The 21,979-nt window shown below is 38.1% G+C and overlaps 1 protein-coding gene across 4 annotated transcripts in view; it reads left to right on the top strand.

The window, feature by feature from the left end:
- The first annotated feature begins 6 nt into the window (after positions 1-6).
- The window catches only part of LOC118412784 (inositol polyphosphate-5-phosphatase A-like), a 137,605-nt gene continuing 115,632 nt past the window's right edge, over positions 7-21,979 (top strand). For all 4 annotated transcript variants that reach the window (XM_035815802.1, XM_035815803.1, XM_035815804.1 and 1 more), the window contains exons 1-4: positions 7-307; positions 556-597; positions 17,835-17,935; positions 18,253-18,340. In XM_035815802.1, coding sequence (XP_035671695.1) covers positions 233-307; positions 556-597; positions 17,835-17,935; positions 18,253-18,340 — 306 coding nt within the window. In that variant the 5' untranslated portion in view covers positions 7-232. The remainder of the gene's footprint in view (positions 308-555; positions 598-17,834; positions 17,936-18,252; positions 18,341-21,979) is intronic.

Below are 21,979 nucleotides of genomic sequence, written 5' to 3' on the forward strand. Positions count from 1 at the left end.
CACAGGTAGCCGTGACGTTTACACGCTCGGGCTGATTTTTCCGTCTGCGGGCGGGAAGCTCCGTTGCTTAATCGCGCTTTCTTGCCTCCAGATCATGTCGATCTGCTCTTTTCGTAGAATCTAAGCCGAGGAAAGAAGGAGAGTGACCCGTCCTGTCCACAGAGCACTGTGGTTTTACGTCTGGGAATCGGGAGCGCCCGTGATCGGCGCCCAAGTTGGGGAGTTGTTCGCCATGGGGGATGCCGAGCGGAACATGGGGCCTGGGATGTTACTCGTGTCTGCTAATGTGGGCTCCATATTTGAAGATGTGAGTATCTGCCGTAACCGTCTGTCCGTTCTGTTATTGTAGATTTAATCCAGTCCCTTCTGGATCAAATAGGAGGGTGCAAAGTGATCACGATCGCCCGCAGTTGCTGTTTTGGCCCGGTCATTTGTTTTGTTGACGTTTTCACACGCCATGTGAACAAGCGAACTGTTTATATCCGGTCAGGTTTACGTTTCTTACAATGCTCTATTTTAGACACATCTAAAGACCTCCCATATTTTCCCTTTCAGCCGGATAACATGCTACCGGTGTGGTTGACGGAATTCCTTTCGGTGAGTACCGCTCTTTTCTCGAACGGAAATTACCTCCCGTGTTTAAACAACCCCTTCCAATTCCACACACCTCGTTTGTGGACAGTGTGTACATATGGAACAAAAGTTTTGTTTTGTTATATAGATACTAGGGCGAGTCCGACCTTTCCTACAATGCAACCATTCCCCGTAAAAACGTAGCCCACTTCATTTTAAAGGCTACCCATTCCATCTAGTAAGCTATCCTGTGGCTGCAGGCAGGGTAAGGTAAAACAGACTTGTTGGTGTTACCTAGTGGGCGTGCCTGGGGTGCACAAATAAGTAGGTGGAGTCTTGTTGCTAGGCACCTGGTCAATTTCTCAAGTAGTTGAGCAGATAGTTTCAGTCATTTGGTAAACATATTAAAGGTGCAAAATGTCCACTGGTGGATTGTAAGATGTGAGATTCTGTTCCTTACTTTTTTTGCACACTCAGTCATTCAGTTCAATTCTGTTTAGTTCATCCTCATATGAAACATCCTCAGTCATTAATCATGTGAAATGACAGTCACCAGAGTAGAGGATTACATTATATATTTATATATATATATTAAGTTACATCCCTAACATGAGAGATGTCACAGTGGTCACTTTGTTTTTGTGAGACTGAAATCAGAGTACAGGGAAGAGAGAGATTTCCTAGACCGTGACACAGAGTCACTGTTTAAACTTAGTACATTTGATTTTAACTTTTGCTGTGAATCTTAAAACACAAACTCTTATAGGAAGGAAAGTACTGACAGTACAATGTATGTCTTAAATGATTGATACACATGTTTTCATCTAGCAACAAAAACAGCAGACTAATAATTAAAGGCATCCTCATATTGCGGGTTATATGATAAAAATTGTCAATAAGTTTTATTGATATTGGGAGTGCATGTATAATTAAAAGGTCAGAGTCAGATAACAGGAAACAAAACATAAAGTTGGTATCACATTTCATTCCTGATCTTATTGCTATGATGTATATTTCATGAGTTCCTTCATCATCCAACAGGTGTGGATGTTAGTATTTGTATCAGGCATATCTATCTAACAATCTCCTTTTCATTCCTATTGTATTTATGCTGAAGTGATAGTTTGTAGGTTCCTGAAGAAATTACAAACGTGTGAAAGTTGGTGTCAAAATACATACCTCATTTCACTTTTAAATGTCAGCACTTCATCCAAGTTTAGATAAATTTTCTTACACAAGGGCTTCTGTCAAAGCTTGTGAGATTTCCTCCTGAAAAGAATATTCTTCACTTGCTTAATCAAATAAGAAAATTGTGGAACTAGGAAGAGGTGCTCCTGGCTTTTCTACCAGATCAAAATGGAAAAAGAGATATCAGATAGTGAGTGTTGTTTGTTTGCTTGTTTGTGTTGCATACCCGGTAAACTGCCTTAAGGCGTAATACACCAGGTTTGTACTGAACAGTACAAGTTGCATATCCAGACAGATTTATTTGATTCACTCACACCGGAAAGGACCCCTACTCTTTTCAATAAGTGCGATGGGTACTTAAACGTGCTCAATGTGTGGCTCTTCTCAAACACGGGACCTCCAAAGTCTCATTTAATGTCCCATCCAAGGGATGGCCCTAACCAAACTAGGTATTCATTTTCACATGAGTTAAGTGAGGAAATTTGTGTAAAGTGCCTTTCCCAAGGGCACAAGGTCGTTGACACATCAACGAATTCGAACCCAGAATCAACACCCTGACGATTGCACCACACGACCCCACACAACAATATTGCCAACTTTACTTGAGGAATTAAAAAAAACAGATGAGCAAAGATTTTTGACATGTTAGGCTTGATGGCTTTTCTACCAGATCAATATTGAAATCAAAATTAACTGCAGATAGTGAGTGTTGGAACAATATTGCCAACTTTACTTCAGGAATTCAAAATGAATGAGTACAGATGAATACAGATGAGCAAAGATTCTTTAACGGGTCAGTTTTGATTTGTTATTTTCCTTACATTACCATGGCATAATACCATTATAAGCGTTCCTAGTTGATTTTCTACAATGGCAGGTAGGGACGTCAGGTATGCTCTGCTATATTCATGTGCACTCATGAGCGATACTTCAAAACAGAGAGGCTCTCCAAACTCTATTTGAGTTTAGCCCCTTACTCATTTTTACAGTTATCTTTCACTCACAGAGAGTGTAGAGATTAAGAGGGACCTTTCATTTTCCACTGGAAGCTTTTATAGCTCTGTATAGTGGACATCCCTCATCCCTCCAGAAATACTGACTGCAGCGGCACAAAGGCCCTGCTCATACCAGGATTCACAAATAACACAGACGGGAGATTGATCCCAATGGTTCAAGTCTGACTTTGACTAAGGAGGGGTGGGTCTCTACCTCAGGAGGTAAATTCAGAAGATTAGATCGGGATAAATCACATGCCTGGGTAAATCCTGATTCACGAATCCTAGTATGAGCAGGGTCAAGTCGAAGACAAGTCTGCTGGTAAATATCTATATCAGTGTCTAACTTGCCTCTATGTGTATTTTTGTATTGTATATGGATATGTTTGTGGTCACGATATCAGCCTGCTGCCTAGTGTCCACATTGTATTGTACTTGTCGCAACCTGAATAAAGTTAAAGTTAACTTGCCTCAACCTGGTCAGTTGAGGGACTTGGTAGGTGGGTGGACGGTTCTTCTGTGGATAAGAAAGGGGCCACTAACTTATTGTACCCAGGCTACATCATACCTTTTATATAATTTTCTTCTTATATTGCTGCTAGTAGTACATGAAGTTTCTTAATCTTATCAGTATATTCAGATCCTTTCCAGAAGGTAGTCTGCTTATCTTTGATAATTAAAAAATATCAGTTGCCATCTGTTTTTTAAAGTTTATTTCGTGATCTGGGTTGTTTTGACCACAGCAACACTCTGCTGTGTAATAGGCTTGGGGGTATTTTGATCCCACCTGGTGAATTGTAATTGCTTGTTTTATGTCAACTTTCAGACAATGTATCACCCTTTAGGCAGTGAATACATTGACCCAACAAGTGTATGATATATGCAGATCATTATCAGGTCTTGGTGTGATGCAAATATCCCATAACTAAATATGATTGTATATCATGCAACCATCTACTTGCAGTTTGTGTGTACCTATCTTTGCAGAATTGAAAGAACTTGTAAAGTTCTGTGAATTTGTGGGGGAAGAATAAGTTATGAACTTCTGGCTTTGAAGTAAATAGATTTGTCACACCTTTTCTCTAAGTTAGCACCCTTTCCTCTGACAGGAAAGTTACTGGACAACTGTTGCTTTGTTGTGGTTGTGTTAACAGGCAGTCGTGCCAACAGGAGCTTTCATGTTCCGTGAGTCTGAATATTTTATAGTGCTGAAAAATTTATGACTACAATATTCCAAATTATGGCCATCAAGGCATGCGAACAGTCCTTGGTTACTCATGCATTGTTGAGTTACTTTTAATAGCTTTATTTGAGTGGAAGAGAAATAGTTACTGGAACATTGCCTATCATAATAAGTGTTTGAAATGGGGGTGTATGTTCAATATACACCTGTCAAGTGCTTTTTCATTGTGTTCTTTGAAGATAGTTAGAAGAATGAACACCTCTCTATGCGTCTGTGTCTGATAAAAAAATACAGTGTTACTGATTTTCCATACATAGTTACTGTTGTTGCGTACTTTTCATAGTCCAAGTTCCAGTGGGATTGATCATAAATTAGTATCTTTGGTACCCAGAGAATAGAAACGATTAAAAGTGCACATCACTGAAAAGTTATGTTAGTAAAAATTTTGTATTTGTGTGGTATCTTTTATCTGGATATCATAAAACTAATATATCATTTCAGTAGTTTCATTTGATACCTAAAGATATAGAGTCCTTAGATACTGTAACAGTACCTTGCATACATGAAAGGAAGATAGCACTGACAGAACACATGTAATCTATAGTACTGTACCTGTTTCCACCCTGTCGGAATGAACGTTGTGTCATTTACTCATTATGTGTACTGTAAAGTAAGTGAGGTGAGACCACCTGTTGACCTCTGTTATATTCTATGGACAAATGACACCTTCTTAAAGGCTTTTGTCCTCAATTTTGTGTATTCAAAGAACAGAGCTCCAGGGGGCCAGGTGAAACATTATTATCTCTCAGGTGCTGTATTCCCAGAAATGCTGTTTGTTGCCTGATCCTGTTGATGTGTTGTATTTCTAAATGGTACAGCTAAACCAAGATAAGATAAGATACATGTACGTGGGTTCACGAGGGCCATGCTTTATATATTACATGAGTGCTTTTGAGACTAACAAAGTCTTGAATTATGTAAAATGTTATTTTATGTTGTTGATCACACTCTTGGGGAAAGAAAGAATATAAATATAGATGGATCATCTCACAAAGGAATGGATCATCAGTATTTTGTTTCGATGACAAAGTGTCATAACTGTTGTCATTCAATATACAAATTTTACTGTATTTGTATGATGCTAAGAATGCTGAAATGTTTTTCAGAAATGTAACATCATTTGCTAAAATGTCACGTGTGCAGGCCCTGCAGCACATGTATAGCATCTTGTCCTGTGTAAGTCTTCTTGTGACAGTACAAATCTGGTACTTGGTTTTCATTTTTGCCCCTTGACTTGAATATGTGTACATAAAGTCAAGAGAATGTAATTGATACTGGTAAAAGAAGATGAAAGCATTCCACATGTTCTTTGAGATGTTAATTTCATTAATAATTCTTACTGAATGGGCCGGTTCACATAACTGAAAATACTAAAATTTCTGGTTGTACGACAATGACATGTTTCACCCCCTCAGGTTGTCAAATGAATGCCCGTATCTTAAAAAGTATGTAAAAGCCCTGTCTTCGACTTTTTCCTATAAATCAAAATTTATCATCAGACAAGATTTTGGTGTAAGAGGTTTTAGTTGTTAACATGTTGCACTGTCCACTGCAATGCTGATACTGTAAACGAGATATATCTTCTTGATACCACAAAAATGTGAACCCTTGATCTGATAGCTGCCACCCATGAGCAGCTCCGGGATCATGGAAAATTATATTCATATGACATATGCAGTCTAGGAATACAGCTCTACAGTTGATCTGCATTATATTTGAAATCCAGATTGTGTGTGGATAAACTAGACAGTTGATTTCTAGAGACAAAAGGAGAACAGCATGTATACTGTAATATGTAAGCCATGTAGAGAAGACACGTATAACGTTGGTTCACCTTTATCCGAGGGTAACCTAGTATATTCATTGTTTGTAAGAGAAAACATATGTAGGGATGTTAACTCAACGGACGGTGGTTTCAAATCTGAACATTTTGAAAATGTTGCAAATTTGAAACCACAGTCCGCAGACTTAATACTCTTGAATACTCTTAAAAGACAACGGATAAAGGTCACCCCACGGATAAAGGTGAAGTAGCGTCACATTTTGTATTTGCTTTGACTTCCATTTATTTGTACATTCTGATTGGTTTATTCTTAGTCCATAACTTTAAGCTGTGAAAGTTAAACAAACACAACTCAAGTGGTTGTGTCTCAAACCATTGTCACGATTCCATCAGAGTACTAAGTAATTGTCATGTTTTCCCAGTATGAATACACAAGCAGACGACAGTAAACATGCCAATAGAAACCTGATCTGCCCATTCTGTTGATGTACAGGTGTGGTAGCATTGCTGCCTTTGTAGTACCTGCATAATGTATGTTGGGGTATGTCATTTATACTTTCAAAAATGTTGGTGAAGGTTTGGCTAAGGTATAAACTTGTACTTGGTGAAAATTTGTTTTTCCTTAGTTAGGAGTTTATCTCTTTTGGAAACATGTTTTTGTGCCATTGAAGTTGAAAAGAGACAAGTGGCTAATGATGCATTTTTTTGGCTGGAGTACAGTATATGGACTACATGTCTTTTTAGTGTCTCCATGTTTAGAAATGATTATAGCAATGTTTAGAGATTTGTGCTCGTCCCAGGAAATGAAGAAGCTCTGCTTTGGATATACATTTATTGATTGACTCAGGGGATAGAGTTGCCGGATCTTGTTTATATACATACCTACTGCTAAAACCTGCCTATTTTTCCATGAAAAGGGGAGATAGTGCAATTGCAAACTTATTTCAGTTGATACACGTGGATGCTAACTTATACTGTTGTAGGACTGTCAAAGAAAGTAGAATAGTACCACTGTCATATCTATGCAAATTTAACTGTTATTCTTTGTGACTTATGCAAATGCCATCAAGCAATATAACAGTCATTTATCTTTGCACAATGTACACCAGGTATGCGTCATCGCGATTATATTAGGCCACACCAATTTAATTTCTTGGTTCACGGATTCGCTCGCTCCTATTTTTTGGAAAAAAAAATAAAATAAAATTACCACTCAGCAAATTTTCACCATTAATGAAACCATTCACCAGCTTTCTGGTGTAGCAAATTGGCCTTAACATTATGTACAGGTGCTGTTACTGTACAATAATAGTGTTTTTGTACTTTTTTCAAGCTGAAAACTTTTTTTCTTTATGTTTTAGATTAGCCGTTACCAACCATTTTACAATTTTTATTTTTATTTCGCCCTCTCGCTCCATATTTTTTATGAAAAAATCCGTGAACCAAGAAATTAAATTGTTGTGGCCTTAAGCATAATATGAAGTATTTTCTGGTGTTTTGAGTCCCTATTCTTATGAAGACATTCTGTTGGCAATGCAAGGCAAACCTTGGCAGAAAATCAAAATAAGGCAGACACCAGCAGCATTAAAACATGCGTTTGACAGCTAGTTATAGAAATCAAATCAGGCAGGTGTGAAATCATCAACCATTAGGAGAGAGCTTTTATGTTTTCCGATCATCTGTAAGGCGATGGCAATGATAACATCTATATTAAAGAGTAATTTTGCAAATTCTTGGGCTAGCCAAATGTTGTCTTGGAGCTTGCCACTTTGGTTGCCACAATGCTACATAACCAGATGGAAATGAAATACAGTATGGCATCAATCCAATGACAACAACAAAAGTATTTTAGTATTTTGTACACAATTATGACCTTATTTGTATAACGTGATCCTGCTAATATGTTTATTTTTTGCACACAGAATGGTGGTGGCTGACAGAAAGCCATCAATCAGAGTATTTTGATGTGTGATAAGATCTTGTGATGAGTTTGTATAATGCTGGCTTAACATTATACTTTGACAATTACATTTGAGATAGCTAATCCCCTGATTTAAGTCACATATCAACACATGGTATATATCTGCTTAGTGAGATTTTGTTGTCTTTTAGCCATCGCTGTAACGCTGGGAGTCAGATGCTGTTTCAATATATTTGCATACTGATAGGGTTAACCCAAGCATCTCAATGCAGATTGCTTCTCTGATCTAATTTGCTTTAACTACAAACCTTGCCGTGTACTTATTAGTGCTGAAATGAACGTGTAGAGGGTCCCAACAAGACAGGAAATGGACAATTGTGTATCATCAGCTTGTACCTGAAATATCACACATTCACAGGCAAATAATTGGATTGCTGTGATATCTTGCTTCATGTAAAGGCTGTGGAATTATTGGCTTGCAGTGCCAGTGGCATACATTTTGTACATTCATGTGGCCAGCTGGTATGTTCACACATTCTCAAGTTAGTAAAGTGACAACTCTAAAAGAACAGCTAAGGACAGAGAGAAACTCTGAGTCTAAAAACTTGCCACGCCTTAAGCCTTACCATATCAAGGAGCTTTGATAAAAGCTCCTTGCCATATAGACAAACATAAGATTAAGAATTCTTCTGATGTGCAACATAGAAGCTGTTAAACCCTGGAAGTGTCGGATGAATTTGCAGTTATCTTGTAAGCTTTACAAGGAGTGTCACTTTGTAAGTAAGAATGATCTTATCAGCTATGAAACACCCTCTAATGATGATGATGATGATGATTACTACCTGCAAGACTAATCAGAAAGGGCTGATTGCAGTTAAGAGCCAAGAACTTCTTCAAATGATAAATATCTGTACTGTAAATCGTTGACCCAGTCTTCAATTTGTACCAAATTGATATCCTTGAACAAATGGTTGTGCTAGGTGTAGAGCTGATTGTGAATTGTAGTCATATTCATTAATGCCTGCACTGAATATGAGGTAGCTTAATGTAATCTGCTGTTTCATAGAAATAACTTTAAAAACGATGATGAAGAATAGATTTTCTCAGTATTATGTAAGGTTAACAAATGCACTACTCTCAAATTGTTCCTAAGGGATCAACAAATCTTAACTTACAATATTTTATGTTGTATGAATATTGTTCACATTGATTGAATTGTCACAGGGCTCCCTTGGAAATCAGTCTGCTAGACTGAAGAGACCACCCTACAAGATCAATAAATAAATAAAAAACACAACTGGAAATAGTACTATATATATTTCAAGAAAAGCAATCATTTTGTCCTGCATGATTGCTAATGCTATAGCAGTCTTGTCCAAAATGCTGTATCAATACCATTAATCAAACCAGTAACCCTCTTGGATCAGCTTTAAATCAAACCCAAATCGTGACATGGGTCTGCATTCATTGTCCAATTAAGGCACTAATCTGCTTGAGCTCCAGGCTGACAGGTCGCCATTTATCACTCAGTACATCACCACACAGGGACTGATCAGGAGGGATCATGGGAGGACAGCTGGGTCTCAACATGGTTGCGTAGTATCATTCCCACCGATTACAAAGTTGCCCTCCATCTAACATTGATCATTACCTCCATGAAAACAGAGGTATTGTTCATGGTCTGTGTGTTTGTCCTGACGTGTGTTCACAGTATATTGCAGAGTGGCAGGATGTGAGGGAGAGAATGGTGTACATGCAACTGGGAGATTTACTACAGGATGGGAACACTGGTTTGGCCTGGGTGCAAAATTAATGCTGCAGACTTAGCCTGGGTCGAAAGTCTTACAAGAGGACAGGAAAATGCTTAGATCGAATTATCAAAAAAATTGTAATAATTATTAAAACAAGAAGTTCAGAAAAACTTAGATATATATATATATTTCACAGCAGTATGAGATCTCTTTATTATATTCATGGCATATAAAAGATGAAGCTGTCTCTATATGGCCATGGGTATCTAAAGCAGACATACATGTAAGTTTGAAAAATTTAAGTTCTAAAACTGAAGTTGTACCTGCAACAGTTGTGGCAGCAAGTTATCAGACAGCAGAAAACAGTACCTTCAGTAGCCTCCACAACATAAAAGTTACTCCTGCAAAAAACTAATAGAAAATCATCTTCTGGGGAACATGTTAGAGTGGTGGCAGGACACAATAACAATGCATTGAAAGTGATAGTCGTTCTTATATAGTGCATATCTATGGATTCTATATCTTCATTGCAATGTAATATGAGTATATGGGGTGCAATATACACTGATAAACTACATTTTTATTATTTGTCTTTTGTTAGGATTATTTGTCTGAGAATCAAGTGATTTTATACATGTGGCCTATACATCTATATGTACCATGTAATGGACTTGTTGGCACAAGACCAAGAGGAAATGTGCAATCAGTGTGCTGAAAGTGCAATGTATATTGAGTACAAGTCATAACTCAGTTAGGCATGTACTTGTGTTGCTTTATGAGATCAGTACTCTCTGAACATTATATTGTTGAATATGTCACAAATGCCTCTATACTGGGAATGACATGCATATGCCCTCCTAGTGGCTACTGTACATATGCCCTAATTCTGCATGCACTAGTATTTGGTTTAATAAACATCAAGACTTGTTGCTTTTTCCTCCTACACATGTATTCCAAAAATGTGTCATTTGCATGTAGATGGTGATCGTAACCCTAATGAAACTTTTCCCAATCAACATTTTCTGTCAAACATGTAGTTGGGGGCGTTGGCTTTTAATTTCCTGCCTTCTCCAGTCATTGTTACTGTGTTAATTATTTATGTGTAAATTTATACAACTCACTGATATTTTCACATCCCTACCTTCGCTTGTATTATGTACATTGTGTATATGACATAACATGATCGCATGCAGTGAATCTTTTTCTGTTGTTCTCTTAAGAGGAATAAGAGTCAGACCTTGCCAAATTAACTTATCTCTCTTGTTTGAAATCTGCCCTTGCTATCATTGACGTGGGGTTAACAAAATGTTGTCAACCCCTTTCTGTCACCATGTGTATTTACTCAATCAGGTCTGTGGACGTAGCTTTCTAGAAAGTGTCTTTATCACATTTATCTCACTACTTAGTTAAGTAGTCTGATTAAAAGAATTGAAATTTGTATCATCAGGTAGAAAATAGTTTGGTCTTAAAAGTGACAATGGTTTTGCGTTCACAGCTTGTTTGCTATAGGATTTGACCCTTGTGTAATTGTAGTACTACATGTCTTGTAGATGTCACTTCAGCAGATGTTTAATTTCTAGTCATTTCAAAGGTCAAAGTACCCAGGGCGGAATTCGCTTTCATCCTCAGTAACCATGTGATATGGTACACATGCCTGCTGTTGGGGCATACCAAATGTAACAACAGTGCAGAGTTGCGGTAGTGACATAAGTGCTTCATGTAACTTAGTTCACCTTTATCCATGGGGTTACCTATATCTGTTATTTTTTAATTAAAACAAGCTAACAGGCTGTTATATAGGGATATCAAGTCAATGGATGGTGGTTTCAAACTGCAAAACATGTATTTTAAGATTATTCTTATTTTATTTAATATTGCAATTTGAAACCTCTGACTGTCTACATCGATTTGATATCCCTAATGGATCCTTATCCCCTTAAGTGTTATATGTAATCTACAATTCAAACCCTCACCCTGCCCCAAATTCATATTGTTTTGGCTTTTATGACTGAAGCAATTGAGGGACTAGAGGTGGGTGAAGTGGAGTGTTATATTAGGTGGACCATTTTAATTGATATAAGGATCGGCTGGTTTTATACAATATTCAACACCTTGTATCATTAGTATTTGTCCTTTGAGCAAATGGTTCATTTGACCTTCAGTCAAGCTTGATTGCAAGGTCATATCACTAACTATGGGTATGGTGGGAATTCTTCCATTTGCATCTAATTGCATACTTGTCTATCAGTGTAATGTTGTTGATAACTTTCTACTTCAATTTTTGCAGGATTGTACTTACGTGATTGTTTACATTCCCTAGTTTGGATTAATTTACATCTGCATCTGTAGTGACTTCCAAATACCACAAGTATAAAAATTCTTGTTATTTACCTCTTTGGAATTATAGTACTTTCTAATAAATTATGCAAATTTGGTCTTCATCTACCAAATGAATGTTATGTTATTCTTTCTCTGTTACATACACGTATGTCACAGGTTCAAATAGCCTTATAATGAAACATAGCCTGTTTTAAAATTCCCTAATTAAGTATGCAAATTGGGTCTGATTTGCATAATTATACTCTAAATATGTTATTCCTATTGGAAATTACCACTCAAAAATCACATTGCGTACCCAGAACTTGGAATATCAAAACCAAAGTTCCCCTGCAGTACCGTACAAGTCGCTAGAGGGCCTAAAGTCTAATCATTTCCAGGTCTCATCAAAACCTACTCACATACCAAATATCAAAAGAATTCAATCAGGCTGTCTCGAGTTATGTTGTTGATCTACACACACACACACACACACATACACACATACACACACAAGCTATACCAAAATCATAATCCTCCAGGGAAGGTAAAAGCAAGGTCATTAAACTGGCACATGATATATCTTGTTTATTTTTGCAGGGCTTAAATGATAAGTCATTTCATCTACAGCAGAGCAATTTAATGCAAATTAGTCACAACCCTGTAGCACCAGAAAATTGCTTTGGCAAACTCTAACCCACATCAGCTTTGAAGTCAGTTGATTCTCCCATACAAGGTACTCTAAAAGTTAATTTTGTGAGCCCCAATTTATGGACACTCAAATATTCCATTAACCAAAGCAATTACTTGATATGAATTCAGCCTCTCCTGTATGGTACTTTTGTACTGATACATTTGTAATGGAGGTCAAGTGACTTTGCATGTTCAGTCAAGTAGGGAAGAATTCATGCACTCTGTATGAAGGACAGCAACAATTGTACCTCACAATATGTATGTGCTCATGTCAAGGACAGCTGTAACTTTCTCCCTACTTCCATGTGCATGTCTGGCACTGAATTTGGATTGTGTATGGGGTTAGTCTTAGTGAACAGGGAAAATGTCTAAAAACATGATGAAACTTTTGGTTTCTGTGAAGAGCCTCATCACCAAGTACTGTATTTTCAATTGCTATGTACCTTTATACAAGTACATTGTAAATTGTTTTGTTGCTTTTATGTTTAGTGTTAGTTTTATTCTTTTCCCCAATAAGCGCAACCTTAAAATGAGTAATATCTTGGGTGTTTTTTATTGGGGGGGGGGCGTGGCGTAGGTTCTCTTGAGTTGGGAAAGGGAGTGTGCCAAGCAAGGGAGTTTGCTCTGGAATTGAGTTGACCGTGAAATTCACTTCCACTCCCTTTCCATCTTGAGACGTGGCGAAACTTCCTTCCACAGCAAATTCCCTTCCACAGCAAACTCCCTTCCTTGGCAAACTCCCTTCCACAGCAAACTCCCTTCCTCGGCAAACTCCCTTTCCCGGCACAAGAGAACCTAGCCAATGTTGAAAATTGCGAATCAACGCCTTCCCCCACCCCTAAAATAGAAACCAGCCCCGTTCAAAGACTGCAACAGAGACAATGTAAGAATAGTGCACAGTAAGCATGACCCAAAAGTAACTCTAACAATATCCAAAAGAGATATTTTTTGTATCTTTTATCCTTGTCAGGACATACAAGTATAAAATGCACTCAAAAAGGTAAGTTAAAGTTAGAGTCCTTATGTGAGAATGATCAGAATTGGCGGGGTTGCCAACGGAAATATTCACCCAAGCATAACCCCACAAGCAGGAAATGCGTGCTGTTTGTTTTGGTGATGTGCAAAAGAGTGCTAGTGACTTGACACACTTATTCAGTGGCACATTGGCACAAAAACAAACAAAATGCCATCTAGACTATAGCCATTTTTATCCTTGACAGCCACCCTCATATGAGCAACAAAAGTGAGACATGATGGACAAACAAAAGTTCTGCACACAACTCTGTTAATCCACCTTTTATTCATGTTAATACCCACTGCTACTAATTTTAGAAGTATTATTATTTTCTATTTTGTTTCGTTAACTTGTACCATTGACCTGAGGCTCACTTTAAACTGATTAATCTGGTCTGGGCTCTGACAGGTTGCATTTGTCTGGAATGAAATGTCACGGCCGATCAGACAGATAAGCCGTCTTTCCGTTGCTAAGGCACGCGATGACGCAAGAGACCAGAAGTCATTGAAAGTGCATAAGCACAGGATTTATGTTTAATCCCCAGACTTGCTGGCCAAGTGATTACTTAGTCCACTAATCTAAATAAAAGCTAGTTCGTTACACACGATCAGCTTTGGACTTTCCCATCTAAAATCCCTTCATAATAACTCCTCTCTGGTGCTTGTCCTTTGCAGATGACACAGCTTCTTAGGTTCACTTAGGATCACATTGTTGACTGTGGCACACTTTTGAAGGTGAATGCCCTGAAACTACACAGTGGGTCATGCAGGCATAGGTAAAGATAACTTTGAGGCAAACAGCCTTGAACACCTGCATGCTCAACAATATTAGTCCATGACATAAATGGGTAGTAGGATGATGCAATGAGTAATGTTACATAGATGATGTTTGGTTCTGAAAATATACATGTACATGTTTCATAGGAACCGTTTCTCCAAATTGCAGAAATTTTAGCTCCTCACTTAACTGATCCCATGCAATCCATTTGAACTCATACAAACATGCAGCTGCAAGGACCTCACTGGTGAAATTTTGCACATCAGTGTAATATTTTGTTATTATAACTTATGAATTACTTATGTTCAACTGGCACAAGCTCTCAACTTTAATTTCCCCACAAAAATTGTCTCTCTACACACAGACGTATTATGGTCATGCCTAGGGAAAGGCTATGCACCAATGTTGTACCTACAGTACTACAATGTACTTGACGCTTCTCCCAACTGCAATGCAAGGGATATATTGATGCACCTACACTTGTTTAGGTTAAGACATTTAAGTGCACATAGTGCTACTAGTAATTCACATGTAAACATTGTCTACCTCCTAATCTATGAGGAAATTTGTCACTCAAAAAGGCCACCATCATTTGCACCAAGTTGTTGAAGTCTTCTTACGATTAACTTGAGCGAACACCAAAAATTTGATGATTCTATTTTATAGCTGAAATACATGCATAATTTTGTGTATTAAATAAATTCAGATGTCATACTGCTACCAACTTTAATACGCAAGTAAATCATTGTCGAAGGTTCAGACAGTCATCCCAGCTATATGTCTTCTTCCTTGTTATAACCAGACGGGTATCAGTTCTTGGCTGCTGTGCCAGCTTCTATCAACAGCACTTGCTTTGAATAGTTCTCACAATTAGAACAAGTTTGTTCCATTTGCAAACTTAATTCATTGGTGTTGCTAGACTGTCTGTACTAGTTAGTATCAGGAAGTCACATGTTTGTTTAACCTACAAACCATAAGGTACATGTATATCCTCTGCTGTACAAACAGAGGATGATCCTGGTTAGAAGGTAGCATTTAGGCTCAAGTCCGTGACATTCCCTGTATTTGGGACAAAAAGCTGCTGTCGTGAGAGACCTAAGCTTTCCTGGAGCAGATGTTCAATGTAATATGAAGACATGCACTCAGGAGAAAAATGTCAACACCTTCTACCTTTGGATCACTTAAGACTTTAGGTCATTTGGGACTTCATACATGCCAGGCATGTATTTCAACAGAGGATGTATTTCTGTGAGGCACAAAATGTCAGATGTCAGGCAAAAATAATCTGTGTGCTTGTCAGTATACATACATATATTGAGTTGGAGTGTGTGTTGATTTGTGTAGTACAGGATTGACATTTAGAATACTAAATAATAAAGGCAGATTGAAGCCTTATTATTGTCAGTTAGCCTCAATCATAAAAATTGATGGTACCTTCGTTAGTGTACTGTATTACTCAATTTTAGCAACTTGTATCTCTGTGGGTTTATCTTGATCAATGTTTCAAATTTTAAAAGTCAGTGTATGAAGACAGCATGTGTTGCTTGTCTGTGTAACACAAACTCTAGGGCTGTAGCAGGTCCCCAGAGGCCAGCTGGATGTTGGGTGGCTACTATAAGAAAGATTTAATCAGGCTACTGTGTTGCTATCACAATTAATTCAACTAATTCAAATAACCTTGTGGCCACTGTCTAAAAAGTGTGCTGCTGCCCCTGTTCTTCTGTTGGTTGATATAAGTAAGGACAGTTGTATTTGGATGGGAGTCTCGTTTAACTTAAGCCATGTGTGCTGAAAGGGCATGTCAGCAGAGTAAAAATATTTTCAACTGGGATTTACCAACGACGTTATATATGTCTTGTACAATGTTACGTCCAATCCTCAATTAACCAATCCTCAGTAAATTTCCTGGATGGGAGCCTGCACTTTTTCTATGTTCAGATAGATGGCTCTTCTGTACTGCCGTCATTGGGAAATGAGCTCAGCAGACATTCAGCTCAGCGATGATTCAGAATAGTGCTTTGTATGTGCTACAGATTGTTAAAGAAACAAGAAGTTGGTTTTGTAGATGCATATTAAGGGTATTTCATAAATGACTCAATTTTCACCAGTAATAGGGCCTTCACACTGAAACCGCATTAGCAGGAATGAAGCAGAACCAGCCGGAATGAAGTATTTGCAAAATTGGTGCAACATTCAGGGCCATTCCGAATGGGAATTCCAAATGGACCTTATATCCCCTTCACACGAGAAGGAATGAGCCAAAATGCCGTCAGAATGAAAAGTCTTTTCTATTCGTAGGAAATCGTACTGTATTCGAGAAATTCTTTCTGCATTCCAGATATTCTTTTGGCCACATTCGGGCAGGATTCGAAGTGGCTTGCAGTTTCGGTTCTCCATCGAATGAGATAAGAATGTTTCGAATGCTGTTGGAATGCCGCAGAATGCGGTCATACTGCAGTTAGAATAGTTAGAATACACTTCGAATGCCATTCGATATTTCTCCACTTCGAATGTACCTCGACAGTTTTTAACATGTCAAAAACTTTCGGGCCAGCCTTGGAAGAACGGGCACAAATAGCTGGAATGCAGTAAGAATGTCTGGAACACACTACAAATTGCCAGGAATATGCCAGGAATAGAAAAGAATTTTCATTCCGATGGCATTCCCGCTGATTCTTGCCCTAGCGTGAAGGATACATGAGAATAGCCAGTTAGCAATCAGCTCTATTCGTCACTGTTGTTCTTCTATATAAGCTTAAGCCATATTGTGACAGGTGTGCTATGTGCATATGAGGGGTGATCAATAAGTCCTCGGCCTCACCCAGAAATAATAATCACAACTCAGATTTCGAAGCACAACATTATAGCATGAAGCCTTTTATCAATATCGTCTAAATTTCAAATCATTGCAGTCATTCCTTTCCAGGCATTTGTTTTTTGCTAATTAGAAGGTAAGTGGTGAGAAAAACAAGGGTGAATTTTGCTCAGACATGTGTTGGTCGAGTTCCCCATGCCCTAAATAATAGTAAATTCTTTATCATCAACAAAAAACATTGTTAAAATGTTTGATAATGATTCTCTTCCAATTTCAAGCAGAAAAAAGTGAGTGTCTGACTTCCAGCAGCGCAAGTTAACCCATACCTCAGGTCGCAGCTCAATTATTGACGTTTTTTGTCCTTCTCCCTCACCTAACGTTACTGGGTGTCGCCAGCAAAGTAATGATCACACTAATTTGAAGTTTGGTATACATTCATATAAGACTTTATACTTGACATCTATGCCTAGAAATCTGAGTTGTGCTTATTATTTCTGGGTGAGGCCGAGAACTTATTGATCACCCCTCGTATATGAAGCAGCAATATAAAGAGTTTGCCTGGTTCAGTAATCATTTATGGACTAGAGCATTGCTCAGAATTAAAGGCCAAATATTTTTGTAATAAGTAAACATAGAAAACAAATCAGAAAGTACAATGTAGTAGTTGGCTTTTCTATGAGGTCCTTTCTCTTGAGAGTAAGATGTAATGTTACAATGTACATGCATCATGAGTCCTCTCCAAATGTTTTTCTTTTTCTTCACAGACAATCAACAGAGTTCGCCCGCAATTCATAGCCATGCACTGTCAGGAAATAGGCGGCAAGAACTACGAAACGTCCATGCAGCATGTAGATGTTTTTCTAGAGTAAGTGATCATTCACACATCTCTGTGTTAACTTCATATTTGAATACTGTAAAACAATTGTCAAAATTCCATAAAATAGAACATTTTAGCAACTTCCGTTTATTAGTGCCTTGCTTTAACTTACAGGTTTAAGAAAATACCCAGTTTTTAAAAACAACGGATATAGGTTACCCAACGGATAAAGGTGAAGTAGCATTATGCCGTACTACTAGTGGTACTTAAAGAGTACATATTGAAAGCTAATTTGACTGGTATAGTGGTAATTTTACAGGACATTTAGTAATTTACTTACATTCTAATCCTGTGTGTATCTACAGACGACTGTTGAGCAGTGAAGAGATGCACGGCTACGATAGAGCCAGGATTTTCTTGGATGAAGATTTCAAGACGGTGGAGTCATTCACGGTAAGAAGTACCATGTTCTTTGAGAATAGACCAAACAGTCTTGGCCAAACAATTGTTGGGAACAGCTATAGTCATAGTTTAGATATGGTAATACTAATAGCACCAAGAGAATGAGAGACAGACAAAAGTGCAAGATAGATACAATCTTCACTGACATCGCTGTATAATGTTATAATTTTTTTGTTGTAATCTTGAAATCATCATCCTTAATCTACAACTTTGTCTCTTACAGTAACAGCTTTGGCAATCAAATCATGTTTAGTCCTTTAAGTTATCTTTTGTAGCCTCAATTGTAAGTCATAAATTGACAGGGACATTGATATCCCACCGTAGCACAAAGGTTACACAGTATTGAACTTACTCCGTCTGCCTCTTGGGACTGGCACCTGTTAGCATGGGTATCGCTGTTCAGTTCTACTTCATCCAGATAGGGGGCTCTTTGTCTATTTTTTCTGGCAAGGTATTATTTCAGTCACTTGCACAGATGGACCAGTTTTGAGACATGTGGACTCACACATGTACATGTACTAGCAACCACTCTGCAAAATGACCACCTGGCCACTGTGTTATTTTATCAAGAGGCCACCTGTCTTCTGTAGCATTTCTTCAAGTCTCCTAAGTGGTTACTAAAGACAGTTTGACACAGTTGTATTTTGTATTGTGTTATTACACATACATATTCCTGAAACAATTTACTGTTTTAATCACCATTGTGTATTCTGCAATGACGTGAGAAATGACTGAAGCCTAACTGAGCAGATTGGATGAAAACTGGTGAATTCACCAGACGAGTGTTTTAATACCAGGTAATCTATGTTTAAAATCCAATCAAGTCATGCATCCTGTAGATAATTGCAGTTAAATGCAGTGCATGTTGACTTGCAAATACAGGGAATTTTGATTTGTAATTGCAGGGTATGTTGTACGTAGATTCGTTTGAGAGACAATTGAGGGTATTGCTATAAATAGATAATTGAAAAATTGTCCCATGTTCCTCAGGCGTACCAGTGTTGGTGCAGTGTATAATTTATTTTTATTTTAAGCATAGACAGAGAAGACTGTGTATGTACAGAAAAGAACTAGATTATGTATTATTGGATGGTATGCTTCATTCTGAAAAAAATAGCACTGAAAATTGTAGCAGTTATAGAACCAGTAAGTTGAGAAATAGTACTAATGTGCTATGACATTTTCACTCTGACCAATGTGACATACTGGTAGCACGATGAGATCTATAGGGGACTTAGTCTTAAGGGGGCACACCCCAGTTTATTTCAGGTTTCAGTTGAAGGCTGGACAAGTCTAGCGGTTGTCTCTTCCAGAGGATTATTCTGCAGCAAAGTAACTGTTTATTGGCTGAGGGAATAACTAAGTCCTTCAATGGTACCGCTTTAATTTGGGTAATTTACATATTCTGGATAAATTGTTTATGCATTTATAAGTAAAAAAAGTCGTATTAACTATTTACCAGTTATTTGAAGTTAGCCAGCTAATTTCAAGATCAAAGCCAGTTGAGGCTGAAAAATACTTAAGCATACAAGTATTATAAGTTGACAATGATATTTGTGCTATGCTATAACGTATGAGCCACTTATGATTAATAACAGCATCCACAGTGCTCTACCGTGGGCCAGTAGCGGAAGAACTGGGGTGTGCACTACTGATATGTGTCATCAGATGTTGCTTGAATATCAAATAATTTACATAGAAACAAACATATCAAACTTATTGAAGTCCTACTTCTGTCTGTCCCAATACTGCATTTATCCATACAGTTCACAGCACTGCCTCTTTACTTTGCAGAAGAAGATGCCACGGTAGTTTGCATACATTAAACCGTTTTTTGACTACATGCATGCGACAAGAGAACCAAGTAGTGGGACATGCAAGTAAAATATGCAGGGCATCATGTAAGGCTTATCGGTACTTCTTTGAAACATCAGAGAGACCAATTTACTTAAAAGCATTCAAGCTGGAACTGGTTATTACGAATGTGTCAAACTGTTCAGAAAGTCATTTGAATGTACATGTACCTCACGGGAAGGAAGTAATTGGCAGCAATCATGGATAGTATTTCATGAAGAAGAAGGAGCCGATATTTGCAATCAACCACAGGGTGGTCTCCACAGGCATGTACATGTCTGATCTGCAATGTGTATAAATTTGCATCCTATGAATGTCATTCCATGACCTCTGTACGTATGTGTGTATAACAAAATTCTCATCAAAATGCATAACTTTGACAATCTTCAAATTTCATGGCCTTTTCTGCTATGGAATGGGGGCCCAAATATTGAAAATGAAATATCTACACAGTTTGTTTGTTAATTATAGATTCAGCATGTTGCATTGTGCTGTGAAAGGTAATTTATGTATTTAGTTAGTTATTTATTTATTTATTAGGATTCTCCATTTGGAGGGTATGGCGAAACAGGTGTTAAGGACACCTTTTCAAAGCCGCCATACACACATGTGCACATGTTCGCACATGTCTACACGCGGCGGGGTTATACCGCCCCTTACGGGGTGATATACCCTTTCGCTGGCTGATACGGTATGGAGGTTCGCCAGGCCTCCAACCGGGTGATTTGAAGTGAATCACCAACTCCAGACAGAAGGGTTTGCTCCCTCACACCGCACCATCGCACGTGTGGGGGTTCTTTAACGTGCATAGGGTGTGACTCTCCCCATACACGGGACCTCCATTTAACGTCCTATCCGAGGGACGGCCCTAGCCGAAGCTAGGTACTCATTTTCACCTGAGTATAGTGAGGAAATTCGTGAAAAGTGCCTTTCCCAAGGGCACAAGACCGGTAACATAGTAGCTGGATTCGAACCCGCAACCTCTCGGTCACGAGGCGAAGACAGTACCACTGTGCTACGCGGCCCCACAATGATGTAATGATGTACAATTTGCATGAAAATGCTCAAACCCCTTTAGTTATCAAAAGGACAAAGATTAAATCATCTTACCAATCAAAATCATCATTGATTGATAAAATTGAAGGCATAAAACTAATTTGAATGTGGCTAGAAAAACAAAATGACTACCGGTAATCAAAGAAAACAAGAAGAGGGCCAAACAAAAACTGCGTTGAGACAATAACTAGCGGAGAACAGTCCGTGTAATACGGTAGTGCATTGGACACCTTGGTGATTCATCTTTGTGTGAATCAATTTCTATGTGAAGAAAGTCACATGTGACAGACAGGCTTAAAGCAATTGGATCCAACAAAAGTTAGATCTTGCAGACCCGATAACTTAGACAAAGTATGCTCAGTGAAGTAGAAACCTGAGAAATTGGATTTTGTCCCGTACTGTAGTGGAAACTAATACTATTGCTGTCATTCAAGCATGATGGATAGGGAGGAGGACAGGGGAAGTTATTGAGCACTGTCTGAAAACATTCCAGAGTAAGTCATAAGTCATGCCATTGGTATTCATAGATTTCTTCTCAAAAGCCCATTTCTGAAGTTTGAAAGTTAAAATGTTAGTTCACTGTTGTTGAAGAACAATAGTTCTATCTGTGACTAATGCTTCTGTCAAAGATGAGATATTGGCTAATTTTGATACTTATTTTTTTATTATCTTCAAAGTCATTCTGATTCACCCTTATGGGGTAGAATGACAGTTGCATAG

The sequence above is a fragment of the Branchiostoma floridae genome, chromosome 4 (genome assembly GCF_000003815.2).
Source record: "Branchiostoma floridae strain S238N-H82 chromosome 4, Bfl_VNyyK, whole genome shotgun sequence".
NCBI classification, from domain to species: domain Eukaryota; kingdom Metazoa; phylum Chordata; class Leptocardii; order Amphioxiformes; family Branchiostomatidae; genus Branchiostoma; species Branchiostoma floridae.